Genomic DNA, 14,918 nt, shown 5'->3' on the forward strand with positions numbered 1-14,918 from the left:
CCTTATCACCCCGTTGCCACAAAGTGATTGTCAATTGCCTATATTGACCTTCTGATTGTGGATCTCTTTGGGTTTGAAATGGCCTTATGGTAAGCAACTCTATAAAGGTGATTGCCAGACTGTGTGTGTAGCTTACTACCTGACCTTTACCTCGTATCAATTTCATTTTGAATATTTTGTGATTCGCACATTCCAAAGAGACTTTGAAACTCAGGTTATGCAGTATTTTGAGCTGATATCTTTCAAAAGGTGGCTGTTTGATGCCAACTGAGCCATGAACACACCTCAAACATGTTATAATTTCCCTTCAGCAGGAATGAACTTATAGTTACCAATGTAAATTTATGCCGAAAGGCTGTGAGTTGGTGGAAGCAGTAATGATGCACCTGTGCAGCTGGATTGAAGTAAAATGGTTTTCTGATTTTCAAGATGTAATGATTCAGCAGCATACTTGTTGAGTTTGCTATGTTTGTTGTCAAAGACTTTTCTATTGTTATGTTTTGTGATGTATAAAATAAAGAACATGTAAAGTAAAAAAAAAAAAACAACAACACACATTTGTAGTGGAAAGCCTGTGAGATGCTAGCAAGCATATTATTTGGATTATTATTTGAGAAGTATTAATGATGTATTCCTTAAAAAAAAAGACCAGAACTGAGCAGTCAGTAGAGTGGAATCTTGTTCTTGACCTCCTTGTTTTGGAGCCAGGGATACATTCTCCCAACCAAATAGTGAGCTTATAACTGGGAGACAAGTATCATCCCACCCCACCCGCATCAACCACACTTGAAGTGAAGTTCAACAAACAGAAGAAATTCCACTTATAACAATGTTTCTTAAATGTTTAGTTCAGATTTATTTCACATTAATTTTGGTTTATGTATATTGTTGTAATTAAATACCGGACATTGTATTTATAGTAAAAATATATAGTTCAGTTTTGGAGGTTTGTTACAACATGTAAAAAGATCAGAGTCATAAATAAATAACAGTTATGGTCAGCGGACCTCTTGCAGTGAGGCTGCAAAGGGTCTATAGAGGAGAGAGATTACTGTATGGTCTTTCATTAGCGTTTATGCTAGGAGTGAGCTCTTCTGACTTACTGTTGTGCGAATCCCGCCACGGAGAACATTTCACAAAGTCTCATCGGTTTCACCAGGAATTTGAAGGCACCCAAGCTATGTGTGCACAAACAGCAGGCTTCAGAAAGCCAAGGGAGCCTACAGTATTTTAACACAGAAATCCCACAGGAAACGTGTGCTTTGGCCCTGGAAGCTGCAGTCTGACAAGAGTTTCTCACATATTAGACTTCCAGGTAGTTGAGGGGCAGAAGGTTAGCACAGCGGGTGCCCTTCTATCCCCAGACTGCAGTCTTGCACCAACAAGGGAGTTCTTGTAATTGGGCTACAACAGGTTGGCCAGATAAGAGAAGCTTTTCTGCATGAGGTTATAAAATGTATGAGACAACCATGCATCCAGTGAACCCAGAAAAGCCAGCTATCATTTCTGCAAGTACTACTGTAGCCAGAGGTCCTAGCGATACATACAAGGCCAACATAGAATCTCATCTTCTTGGTGCACGAACTACTTTGCTTCAATTCCTCTATCCAACAGTCTCCTATACCCAGGAGAGCTACAAAACAGAAGGAACCTCACAATGATACACCTTCTAGGCAGGGCTGGCCCAAGGCAAGATGCCACCTGAAGAAGAGCTAACATGCCGCCCCTCCCCCAGGTGGCATTTACCTTGCCTTGTCCCAAACCCGGGAGAGCACCAGCAATTCCCATACACTGCCCTGCCCCGTCACCCACCTCTTTCCTTTATTGCAGCTGCCTAAGCCTCTGACAAAACAGGAAGCTACATCAGAGAGGTGGCCACAGTAAAGGAAAGTGGTGGGTATCAGCAGGGTAGCGTATGGGAATTGCTGGTGCTGCAGGGTTTGGAATGTGACAAGGTAAAATGCTGCGAAGGGGGAGATGCCGCTCACGAAGAGTGCAGCCTCAGGCCCCTGCCTTAGGTGGCCTAATGGTCGGGTCGCCCCTGCTCCTAGGTCATTTGACTTTTTCAAAATATACTGCTGGATTCTATATATTGCGCCTTGCGTTCCACTCTGAAATCTAAGGGCCTTCCATAACCACGTGCGTAACTTAATTGGCTTAACAAGCCAATCAGTGGTTTTAACAGCACTTAATGAGCACTAATTGGCAATAATTAGAATTTATGAGCATAACTCGCCAAGCGTATTCTGTAATGAACTGCATCTAAATTCTAAAGCACGCAGTTCAAAAGAGGCATGGCCATGGGTGGGAAAATGGGTGTTTCGTGGGCATTCCCAAATTTACGCAAATTGTTATAGAATATGGCCCAGTCCGCAAAAATCCACGTGCAGGGATTTACGCCATGCTTTCATTGGTGTAAATGGAGGCACGTAGTTTTAGGCGCTGGGATATCAACTAAGTGCATTCTATATATGCCACACCTAGATCTTATAGAATACGGTTAGGCAGAAATGTTTTCCACACGGATTTTGTAAGCGCCATATATAGAATCTGACCCGTAATGTCTGTCTCTCTCTCTCTCTCTTCCTTCAAATCTGGTAGCCCAAAATACACCAGTTTGACAGTCACTGAAATCCTTCTGACATCACAAGGCGACATCACCAATCTACCTATGGCTGAAACAGAAGAAGCAGTTTTTGTGTAGCCATGATAGAAGTGAAATTAAGTGCCTTCCCTACAAAAACAAAAGAAGATAAAATTGCTATCATCTGATAACAAATTAAGAAAAAACTATTTAAATATATATTGTCCAGCAAAAAGACTGACAGAACAAATGAAAGTAAAACAGATAAAACGACAAAGAAAAGTAGGAGACATGAGGTAACAATAAAGCATGATTTTTTTTTCATACAAATGATCTGAATCTTGACTAAGGACTATTAGAGTTAAAAAAAAAAAAAAAACAAGGTTTGGAAAGGAGGTAGTGGAGCTACATCACCAAATACATAGCAAAATATAGCAAGTCAGTAAGATTCTTGCTAGCAAACGGTGAACCTAACTTTACGATTTCCTCCAACAGGCTACAGGAAGTGCCATGCCTTCCTTCCCTTGCAAGATCTCAATTCATACAGCTATTAATTAACTCAGGCTTGGCTCAGAGACATCATTCCAGCTTCAGAAATTTGGAGCATAATGAACACAAATCTGCTGGGATAATTTCTGTTTAGTTTGACTCAAACCCAGAAAAGAAAGTTTGCCAAACATTAAGTGCTAGACTTACCAACTCCCCCACCCCCTTCCCGTGCTCAGGTCCCTTGGGGCCAGAGAAGGCTCACAGATGGCTATTTTTACTGATCCTAGTGTTTATGTAAAGTGCCAGGTAATCAGCGAAGGAAAACACGTGTACCGCTGATGCATAGAAAAACGTAAAACATGGGTAACTGTAATGCCAAATTTCCCCATAAAGCTTCATCATCTTACGTACCAAGGCCCTGATTTAGGGACAGCATTCCTATAATTGCCATTTGGTATATGCAGGGACAATGTTTGTTACCGTAAAATTTCCAAGGGAAACAATGAGCTGTTTCTTCTTCAAAATTATCAAGTGCAAAGCATGTGTATTAAAAGTGCCAATATAAGTTACACCTGCTATTGCGAGGGGGGGGGAGGGGTAAAATACCATGCATATGTTTGAAAATATCAAGGAGACACCCTAGTTTACTCCCCCCCAATCTATAATCAGCCTCAAGAATGCCTCAATTTAAGTGAGTTAAAAAAATGTGCAACTCCACAGCAGTCAATTTCAGCAAAGTTATTTTCCTGGGTAAGCGGCTCAGCAAATTTCTCTAACAATGCCCAGCTTAACTGCTGGTCCGGTGCCAATTAGGACTAGTTTTCCCATCACCACTGGCCTCATCTGAATTTGATCTTGAAACTCAGACGTGAAAAGTTCTGCACCTCTGAGCCATCCAAGCACTTGGGACAGGGGCTGACTTTTTTTTTTCTTTTACAATTTTTGTTATAAATATAATGTGCATCTACACATTCCAATAAGCACAGAAAAGTTCCAGAATATGAGCTGATCCACTGCTTCTGGAAGCATTAAGTTAGCTATTAAGTGAGAGTTAAACTAAAAATAGAAAATCTGATGTAAGCTTGAGTTGTCTGGCAGGACACCTAGAAGGTCATGCGAGGCATTTTTTTACTTGACAGAGAATTCAGCGGTCATCTTCTGCTCAACCCCAAGAAAAAGCGTCAACCACTGTATCCAGCATGTTCACAAAGTAAGTTCTAGTTGTGCTACATCTTGGGAAAAACCATGGGCCCAGGGGGAAATAAAATGAAACTTCTCAAAAGCTTGCTACATGTTTAAATGCTACAGCTGTCCTTAGTTTTCAGTATTTTCTTCACAGCTAAAGATTTTTTTTTTTTTAAACAGAAGGTATACTTAAAAAAACTCACCCCGAAACACAGAAACGTCCCGCAAGTGAACATGTATATATAAAAATAAGAAATCACAGAGAAGAAAGCATAAAAAAGTCATTAATGCCGGAAGTGAGGGTTTTTTTTTCTACAGCCTCACTCATGATCATCTTGTGCCAACCCGAGATTTCCAAATTCTGAGTATCTGTGGTTCTCCTTCACATGAAAGCTTTCCGATTCCTGCCACCCTACAAAGACAGGCTGAGAATCAAGTTGATTTGGGATGGGAGTCAAAGCAAGGACTGATAGCATGAGATGATGGTGCACAGGTACTAACTTTTCAGAGTGATTGGGGTGTTAACTCTATCACGTTAACCTTCTTTGGAGAAAGGGAAGGCATTTCATCACTACTGGGGGTACTCAAGCACCCCGCATCACCCATAGAGCTGGCACCTATGTGATGGAGTCAGCAAATGACTAGCTTTCAGCAGGGCCACCGAGAGATAAAAGCAGGTCCGGGACAAATAGTATTAGGGGGCCCCCACCCCACAAAACTATCAGTCAGGAAAGCAGGGGCATAGCCAGCAGCCCATTTTTTGGGGGTGGGGTGGGGGAGGGGACTCTGGGGCCACCCATTCTTTTTGCTTTTTCCCCAACTCCATTCCCCACCCTATTAAAAATGTTACCTTTGCTGGCAGGGATGCCCAAGGTCCACCAAACAGCTCCATGGCTTGAACCTCCCCTGGTGTGAGGAAGTTGGCAGCATGCTTTCTAACCACCGATGCTGGCACTCCTCGCACATGCTCAGATCATGAGTGTGAACTGAGCATGTGCAGAGTGCCAGTGTGGGCTGCTAGAAAGCATGTTGCCGACTTCCAGGGAAGGTTTGGGCAGCCACGCCAGCCAAAGTACTGCAGTTGGGTGGACCTGAGCCCAAAGAGGAGGGTCCCAGGCCCTCCTTCGAAGCCAGGCCCGGGAAATCTTGCCCCATCTGCCCCCCACTTTGCGGCGGGCCTGGCTTTCAGACAATGGGATACAAGGGACTTTGTGAAAGGGTCTTCTGAGAAGACAGCAAGACTGGTCATTTGTGGACACAAGTTACAGGCTACTTCCAGCATGACAACTGTTAGTGTTACTTCATTCTCCTCCACAAAAAAATGATGGTGTGTTAAAACATGGCAATAAAAAAGTCCAAGGTTTTATAGAGGGGAGAGCGTGAGGTAGGAGCCACGAGCAGCACCATACACAGTACCTGAACTGTCAGCCAGGGCCAAAACAAAGGGGAGCAGTGTGCAAAGCTGCCACCTTCTGAACGTGGTCAGAGTGCCCCATAACAAGATAGCTCTCTGCAGTCTCTTCTAGTTGGAGGGTTCTGCAGCTTAAAATAACCTTTTTGTCACAGTTGGTTTTATGGTTAACAGGAGAGAGGAAATCCAAAGCACATGAAATGAAGCCAAGCAAAAACAGTACAATGGGCCTCCAAGAGTGACAGCCAAACTTCAATGAATATGGCTGTCAACCCACTCGGGTGTCCACTGTTCTCTTTTTCCTTGATAGCTGGTTTTATGCCATCTGTGAGGCAACAGCCCTCAACAGGATGGACCCTTGTGCTGGTAACTGGCATGACCTTGGGAGGAATGTTAGAATACTGGAGGTAATGGAGTTTTATAGCTCTTTTTGGAGAAGCTGCCGAACTGTGCTTGTGTTTAGGGGGTGGGCATGAAGGATTACTGTGGGGTGGGGTGCTGGCTCTTCCAGCTATCTTCACACACCTGCCTGCACTTTCCACACCCACATCTTAGCAACTGTCCTAGGCATTTCTTTCCTAATGCTGCCAAATCCTTCTGGTGGTCAGTGTATGACCTAAAACTGCATCACATACAATCCTGATGTGCAGGTAAAAATTCCCACCCACCCCACTTAAGTTAAAAGCATAGTTTGGATGTGCAGGTTATCAGCTGCAAAGCAGCACAAAGTAGGTAAACATCTGCTCCGTATACTGTAAGGCAGCAACTTGCAAGCTGGCTTTAGGCAGCCAACAGCATCCCAACCACAGGTATGTTGTTTTCTCCCGAAAATGTACATTCATTGCTAAACCCAGAATATCACGTCGTTATGTTCTTCAAAAACATTTTGGTTGAAATGATGTAAAAAGAAGCCTTATAAATACTGCATTTCAATATATGCCTTGTATGCACACAGAGATGTGGAGTTGGTGTTAAACAGTATTAACACGTTGCCTCAGTTTGTGTGCGGATGGAACAAGTACAGTAATGAATGCTTTGACCTCACTAAACCAGCTGCCGGGTGCTGCAATGCTCCATGAAGCAACGGAAGACCAGGAGTGTGGGAAGATGAGTCTCTAGAAACTCATCTTGTTTTCATTCAAGCACATTTCATGGCTTTTTCTTTCTTTCACCAGCAGATGGAGCTGCTCAGTACATGTCCTTGTAGATTTCCTGCAGCAGCGGGTGCAGGGAGGTCTCTGATTCAGTCTTTTTGATTTTCTGCACCAGCTGAGCGTGCTCAGTCACCAGCTGCCTCAAGTCAGCCATTTTCTGCAGCAGCTTTGGAAAGAGGTACTGGGTGTCAGGGTGGTTGGTCTGCAGGTGAAACTCCAGCGCCCGCAAAATGCTGTCTTGAATCTCCTCCACTTGTTTCACATTCACGAGGCCCGGACGATCTGGCAGAGAGAGACACCAAAGAGATGAAATGTTAGTTCAAGTTATGGCACATGGCATGGAGTGACCCTCATCCAATCAGGAAACAAAGGGAAGAGGCGCTCCCCTATGAAAAGGGTACAAACTGCAGCCTCTGAACTCCATGGAAAGGAAGCCAACTTATTTAATTTTAGTTTAATTGGCGACGCTATGAGTTACTTTGTACTCAGCAAGTAAATCATAGTGATTCTTATTAACGTTACAGCTGCCGTGTATGAAGTACAATCTTATACACAAATCTACATGTTAATTTATTTATTTATAACATTTATAACCCACACCATCTACAATTCTATTAAAACCCATCTTTAGATAAGCTGAAGCTATGAAAAGCTGGACTAAATGCAATATCTACACAAGACCGTGACTGGATATGCCAGTATTTACAAAGCCTTCTCTTCCCTCACCTCCACACAGTATGATGGTTGCTATAAATAATGCTAAGTCGCTGTCATCCAGCTCCAGGGCGTTGAACTTCACTGCAAACTCAAATTTGGGCTCCATGATCTCACTGAAGGGCTTGCGTAGACTCCGTAAGAACTCCCGTGTCACAAAGCCATTGCCGTTGGCGACCAGTAGGCCGTCCTTGTTCATGATAGATGCCAGCATAGCGAAGATGGCTTCATACACCCCGTACTTGAGCAGGGTCACCTGATCATTCAGGTAAAGGCTGACAAAGCTGGGAATGCTCTTGGCAAACTCCGTAAGCTCGCGGACAGTCTCCACAGTCGTGCACTGGCAGCGGTAGAATACGTGCACCCCAAGCTCCTTGTAGGGGGGAATACCATTAACCATCTGCTTCCAGACCAGCCCCTTCTCCGCTTGCCACAACGACTCCATGTCATGGATTACAAAGGGCTGCAAATGAAGCACAAGTTAGCATCAACCTCGGTTTCACACCTGTCTGCTCCATCCTTCTCCCTTGCAGCAAATGAATCAACCTTTTCCTTTGTTTCTTTTCCTCAGCCCTATTTTTTTCACCTCGGAGACACTGGCTCAGTTCAGCTATGACACCTTTCGATTTCACTTAAAATAAGGATGAGATTCTGATCTACACATTCAGCATTTGCATAAGTCTTTTTTTTTTTAAATGTGACGTGCAGCTCAGCTCTGGGCAAGTCACCTAACCCTCCATTGCCCCAGGTACAAATAAGAACCTGTATATACTATCAGGCTCATTTTCAAAAGAGAAGGACGCCCATCTTTCGACACAAATCAGAAGATGGGTGTCCTTCTCACAGGGTTATCCAAATCGGCATAATCGAAAGCCGATTTTGGGCGTCCCCAACTGCTTTCCGTCGCAGGGACAACCAAAGTTCACGGGGGCGTTTCGGGAGCGTTGCGAAGGTGGGACTTGGGCGTGCCTAACACATGGGCATCCTCGACCCATAATGGGAAAAAAAAGGGCGTCCCTGATGAGCACTTGAACGACTTTACCTGGTCCTGTTTGTCTTATGACCAAGCCACAAAAAGGTGCCCAAACTGAACAGATGACCACCGAAGAGAATCAAGGATCACTTCCCCTTACTCCCCCAGTGGTCACTAACCCCCTCCCACCCTCAAAAAGCATCTTTAAAAATATTTTGTGCCAGCCTCAAATGTCATACTCAGGTCCATCACAGCAGTATGCAGGTCCCTGGAGCAGTTTTAGTGGGTACTGCAGTGCACTTCAGGCAGGCGGCCTATCCCCCCCTCCCACCTGTTACACTTGTGGTGGTAAATATGAGCCCTACAAAACCCATCAGAAACCCACTGTACCCACATCTAGGTGCCCCCCTTCACCCCTTAGGGCTATGGCAGTGGTGTACAGTTGTGGGTAGGGGGGTTTGAGGGGCTCAGCACACAAGGTAAGGGAACTATGTACCTGGGTGCAATTTCTGAAGTCCACTGCAGTGCTCCCTAGGGTGCCCAGTTGGTGTCCTGGCATGTCAGGGGGACCAGTGCACTACGAATGCTGGCTCCTCCCACGACCAAAGGGCTTGCATTTGGTAGTTTCTGAGATGGGCGTCCTCAGTTTCCATTATCGCCAAAAATCAGAAACGACCAAGTCTAGGAAAGACCATCTCTAAGGATGACCTAAATGTCAAGATTTGGGCATCCCCGACCGTATTATTGAAACAAAAGATGGACGTCCATCTTGTTTCGATAATACGGGTTTCCACGCCCCTCCACCGGGACGTTTTGCGAGGACGTCCTCAGCAAAACTTGGGCGTCCCTTTCGATTATGCCCCTCTATGTAAACCACTTTGAATGTAGTTGCAAAAAAAAACCACAGAAAGTACATCAAGTCCAATTTCCCTTTCCCTATTTGAGATTCTACATGGAATGATGCTAGTGAAGGAGTAGCCTAGTGGTTAGTGCATGGGACTTTGATCCTCGGGAACTGGGTTCGATTCCCACTGCAGCTCTTTGTGACTCTGGCCAAGTCACTTAACCCTCCATTGTTACTCCCCAAGTACAAATAAGTACCTGTATATACTATGTAAAGTGCTTTGAAAACAGTTGCAAAAACCACAGAAAGGTGGTATATCAAGTCCCATTCCCCTTTATGCTTATTGTTTATTGTAAGTATTTGATACACTGCCTTATCTGTACAAGCAGGCCAAGGAGGTTTACATAAAGTCACATTAAAAAAAAAACTGAGGAGAAAAGAACACCATTGTTGAGAAAGGACAGGATAAAACAAACACACAAGCGCAACACAATATGTCAGTACAAGCATATCAGAGGGAAGGGAGGGTAAAAAGGGGGAGTGGTAAATGAAGGCCCAAAACATGAATCAAATTTTGGCCACAAAATATGTGTATCTTCAACAAAACTTTAAATCTGGTGAATGACTGTTCAGCACACAAGGGAGGGAAGGGCGAGAAAGAAAAAGGCTGAGTGTCTGGACTCCAAATTTTTAGAGCGCGGGGGGGAGGGCAATACCAATGGCGTCTATCAATGCTGGATATCAAGGATGAACGTTGTACTCTAGATGTCATTACATCCCAAGATCAGATGCAGCTGTAGGATTCGTGTGGACATGTTTCAAGTTTATTTATAATTTACTACCCTGCCCATCAGAAAAGACATCTTGGTGGCTTACAGGTAAAAAAGGGACAGAATCAGAGGAATGATGAACAAGACAAGAGAAAGAGGGGCAGAACTACGGTATTAATGATAGGACCTGGGGGAGGGGTAATATCATGCCAAAGTTGGTGGACCAGACTTCTCAGCACCAAAAATATGTTTGTGCTGTTTTTCTCGACCATGAAACCCTCTCTTGAGCATAACTTAAAACGAGGGACTATGGCTGGGCCCCCAGGCATTGCAGACACCAGTTATCAGTATCCATAATGCATTTTTTGTTTTAAAAGTCTCTGGGGGCTTCTTTTTTTTCATCTGGAAAAATAGCTGCTACAAAATCAAAACAACTCAATTTTGTATACAAGTATCCTATGAGCCCTGTGTTCTCACCAAATCCTATACTAAGGTTTGCGAGAAAAAACCCCCCAACGAAACAAAAACAAAGGAAACTTGAAAAAAATGACAGCTAAGAGGCTAACGGGGTACCACATAACAGAGGCAGGACACAAGAAAACCTACAAAACACAAGTTTTATCAAGAAAAACTGCCTTGAGAAGAGCTCCGGTGAAAGGCATCCGACCAGCTCCTTGGGATGACGAAGACTGAGTGGGTCAAAAGCTTCTAGTACATACTAAGCTGGAAAAGGTTTCCCATGTGGGCTCTGTTGATGTCGTCATTCATGATGTAAGGACTTTTTATCCTGCTTGCCCTCACTGAATGAGATTCTCTGTCTAAAAGGAAGCGGTTACCAAGGCAATACACTCGTCATTCCATTTCTTTTAACCTCCCCTCGTTCAGTCCTTCCTCCTGCACCTCTACTCACAGGGCTGCTGCTGGTCTTCCCTCTTAGGATCCCCCGAGCTTTCTTTTTGGTCATGTTGAAGTTTTTCAGGTAGGCATTGTAGAGGTGTTCAGAGAAAACCTTTAAGTCAGCAAATTGTGGATTCTGCCTACTGACGTCCTTTGAGTTCAACCCAGCTACTAGTTTCTTTTTCTCTGCTTCTGGCATCCGTCCGAAACGGATTGCTGAAACACAAAGTCAGATAATCGGTCATTCAGGTTATGGCAAGAGCATTTCTTTCATAGGAAAGCCCTATTGCTCTTTCCTGATGGCCCTTTTTAAGGAAAAATGGACAGACAAATTGTGAAACAGCAAAAGTAGAGGCTGACAAATGCGCAAACCATGGTGTTTGCCGATCGGTTGGCTGTTCTTTTGTTCTCTCTGTGGATTAACTTGCATACATAAAGGAATTATTCAAGCCTATCAGCTTCTTCTCAGAGCAAGTTGATTGTGACCCCTGAGGCAGGTGCTTTGGCGCCGAAACACGGACCGTGTCGGGTCCTTGATATGAATCGTCTGAATAAACTGGTTTTTGATATTATCTCCATATTGGTTTGTGCAATTGTCAGCCTCTACTTTTGCTGTTTTGACTTTCCGTGGAGGCTCCTCCTGTCTTCTTGGATTTGCAGACAAATTGTGAGCCATGATTGCAATCTTAATCCTTGCTAGTAAAGTATAGAGATTCTCCAGTAGACCTGAATAGGGTCAGCAGTACTGCAGCAGGAAAAGGGCAGATTAGATGGGTCAATACGTTTTCATTAGCTCTTAATAGCCGTGTTTTGCTGCATCAGGAACCCTGCCATTTTTTACCCATTTTCTAGAACTGCTGTTCCTCATGGTTTATGACTGCGAGCCAAAAAACCCTGTCCACAAGAGGCTCTGATTTATGAAGAGGGTTGGTTTGACTTACCCTTTATTGAAAGCAAAGACGCTTGTCCCCCTCAAGTTCCCGGGCAAAAAGAAAGAAAAAAAAAATCACCTTTTCAACCACACTAAGATAGCGAACTATCAGTAGAAAGAGAATGCTCCTCTGTGGTAATGCAAGCTTTTGCAGTTTCAACATCCCTAACCATATCTTCAGCAATGAGGGAGGAAGCAGCAGCCTAAGGGTGAGGGGTATGAGTTAGCAGCTAAAGCAGACAGGGTTCTCCCACAGTGTTTTTTAAGTTAGGGGGCAGCGCCAGAAGTTTGCAAATTCAAACCCTGAGGTCCCAGTCTGGGAAACGGTTTGTGGTAATCAGGGCTTAATTTCTGGGTGAACAGCCTGAAAAGCAGTTCTGCGACTTCTTCACGGACTCCAGAGCAGCAGAGGTGGTTCTGCTCTAGCCATTCCCTTCCATGTGGCCTAAAGGGTCAAGGAAAGGATGAGCCTAGAGTGGAGTGGAACAGAGAACAGCCACTCTATTCCCTAATCCAGCTCCTGTTGCTCCTGCTCCTAACCAGAGTTGTCAGATGGTGAAAACTTTGCCAGTCCGACTCGTGCCCAAAAGTAGCCCAACAGTTTTGACACCAAAAATAGCTATACAATAACATAATAATAATATTATTATAATATATTAATTTTTCATTTTCATAATAAGTAGACTTTAAAATAAATTTGTACAAGCACTTAGCTTAAGTATCAAAATCCCGACAGGAACGCTGACTGAGGCAGGCCCAGGCTCCTGCTAAATATTTGCGCATAGCTGGTTAAGTACTATTTAACCGGCCAGGAGCCATTCCCTGCATCCCTCTGTATTAAATAGTGCTGAATATCACGGGATATCTTACTATGTTACTGCCCACTCCGCTCCGCCCTCCAACACTCACCCAATGTGCCACTCCCTAAATACAGATACACAGGGCTCCTTCGAGGACTCTCACTCAATGGAAAATATCCCTCTGCTTCCTGCTCCAGCCCCTCTGATCCCAGTAATCATGCAAGAACAGAAAGGGAAGGGGTGAGGCTGAGACAGGTACAGAGAGTATTTCCACCCTATTCCATAACACTGTCCCCTTCCCCCTTTTCTCCTGCTGTAAAAGAGGGGTAGGTTGGAGTTCTCTGAAATGTAGAAAAGCTATGATGATTCCTAATTCAGCTCCTTCCCGGGCATCCTATAGTGAACAGACTGGTACAAACAGATTTCCTTATCAAGTCAGAGTTCTCAGATAGGACAGGTAGGAGTGACAGCGTGCTAGAGGGAAAAACAGCAGCACAATCCTTGCTTTCCCAAATAAGGCTTGTAAGATTGATATTAGCCTAAATGTTGTCAGTCTGTGGCCCTGTTACAGGCTGCTGGATCCTAGTTGCTTTAATGAGCCTGGACCAGAAAAAAAAAAATGTACACCCACATCTTCCATGACTTTCTGGCCGGGTTGATCTAGAAGAGGCTAAATATAGGTCTAAGCGATCTATACCAACCTTAATTATATTGATAAATGAGTAACAGAAAACGATTCTGTTTTTTAGCCATCAGTCTATGGCTGCAGATATTTGTTTGTCAATATACCTTGAACGAGCAGCACAACTGGACTGTCCTGCTTAATATTTTACCCGGCTGCTAAGGCCTACAGCCAAACAAAGAAAACCTCTCTTGCCCTCACCCAAACACACCTAAAAACCAGCAGGGCGGATGTGTGCCTGGGCCCCAGTCATGTCTTCCTACTCCCATCACCTTAAATCTGACACTGCACAACCACCCGTTAAACCGTGTTTGCAAACCAGAAGTTTAAGTACTACACACAACCGGCTAATTCAAATGCTGTAATAAGAGCCTCGTGGCCGCTGAATTTTTCTAGAAACTAGCAGTGGAAAGCTGTGGTTAGAGCCGCCTATTAGTAAAGAAGCGGGTTGCCTGCGAGCAGCTTCATTCCCCGCTCTTACCTGACGGCCGCACCCTGCTCCAGCATTCTCCGGTTCGGAGGCACCGGTCGTCTCAGATAAGACACCTGTGGAGAAGGAAAGATCCCGTCCCCACTCCTCCGGTTCCATCTTGGACACTACCGCTACTTCTGTTTGTCCTCCACTGGCCACAGCTCGTTGTGGCACGCCCATGTCTCTTGCACTTACCATGTGCTTGTAAGGGACCCAAGCGCCGCTGACCAAGCTTCAGCCAGCGCATTTCACTGAGAGACAGCGTGAGCAGCAGCGAGATAATAGGACACAGACTTGTGATGAGTGTACAGGACAGTGAGATAGTGGGCAGAGAAAGTGCAAGGCAGGCGCAGAAGGGAAGAAAGAGCTGTCATGGGTACTTCTTATTTGATCTTAGGAATGAAGGCAGCGCACGAAGCATGGCACCATTTCACACGCACAACGCTCCCTGAGCGCGTGTGTCACCGTGGGCAGCGGGTCGGATGAGGTGCATGGCTGCTAGTCACACACACACACCACAAGTTTTTCGCGACGGGGAAGTCCGAGGGGGTGATGATATGGTTGGTTGTTATGGAAGATGTTGGGGGGGGGGGGGGGGGGGTTCCATACTCTTGCATTGTTGGTATTTGGTGTGATCTTTGTGTTATCCTTGAATAAAAACAATTGAAAATAAACTTTTCATTTTTTTTTGTAGTCTGTAGGTTGTCATGTTGACAAAAGTAAATAAATCCTAATAAATAAAATACACGGAACAGCGATGACTCCATTATAATACAGGAAGGATATTACCATGCTGTACAGTCCAACCCCCCCCCCCCCCCCCCCCCCAAGAGCATGACTTGGGAAACTTTTGAAAACACATTCTTTATACAGTCCTGAGGATTCAAACAGGGGGGTTTGACAAGTTTCTGATGGCAGTAGGTCAATGTGACAAGATGCCTGGGTGGGAGAAGAGTACAGTCCCATAACATATAGCTGCCCACCCTTTTTTTCCCTGGTCCTCATTGCAGTG

The 14,918-nt window shown here is 44.6% G+C and overlaps 1 protein-coding gene across 2 annotated transcripts in view; it reads right to left on the minus strand.

The window, feature by feature from the left end:
- Nucleotides 1-5,055: 5,055 nt before the first annotated feature.
- Nucleotides 5,056-14,918, minus strand: part of PPARD (peroxisome proliferator activated receptor delta) — a 37,813-nt gene continuing 27,950 nt past the window's right edge. For both annotated transcript variants that reach the window (XM_030220697.1, XM_030220698.1), the window contains 3 exons: nucleotides 11,035-11,237; nucleotides 7,550-8,000; nucleotides 5,056-7,105 (listed from right to left, as the gene is read on the minus strand). In XM_030220697.1, coding sequence (XP_030076557.1) covers nucleotides 6,858-7,105; nucleotides 7,550-8,000; nucleotides 11,035-11,237 — 902 coding nt within the window. In that variant the 3' untranslated portion in view covers nucleotides 5,056-6,857. The remainder of the gene's footprint in view (nucleotides 7,106-7,549; nucleotides 8,001-11,034; nucleotides 11,238-14,918) is intronic.

This window comes from Microcaecilia unicolor, chromosome 12, assembly GCF_901765095.1.
Source record: "Microcaecilia unicolor chromosome 12, aMicUni1.1, whole genome shotgun sequence".
Classification (NCBI taxonomy): domain Eukaryota; kingdom Metazoa; phylum Chordata; class Amphibia; order Gymnophiona; family Siphonopidae; genus Microcaecilia; species Microcaecilia unicolor.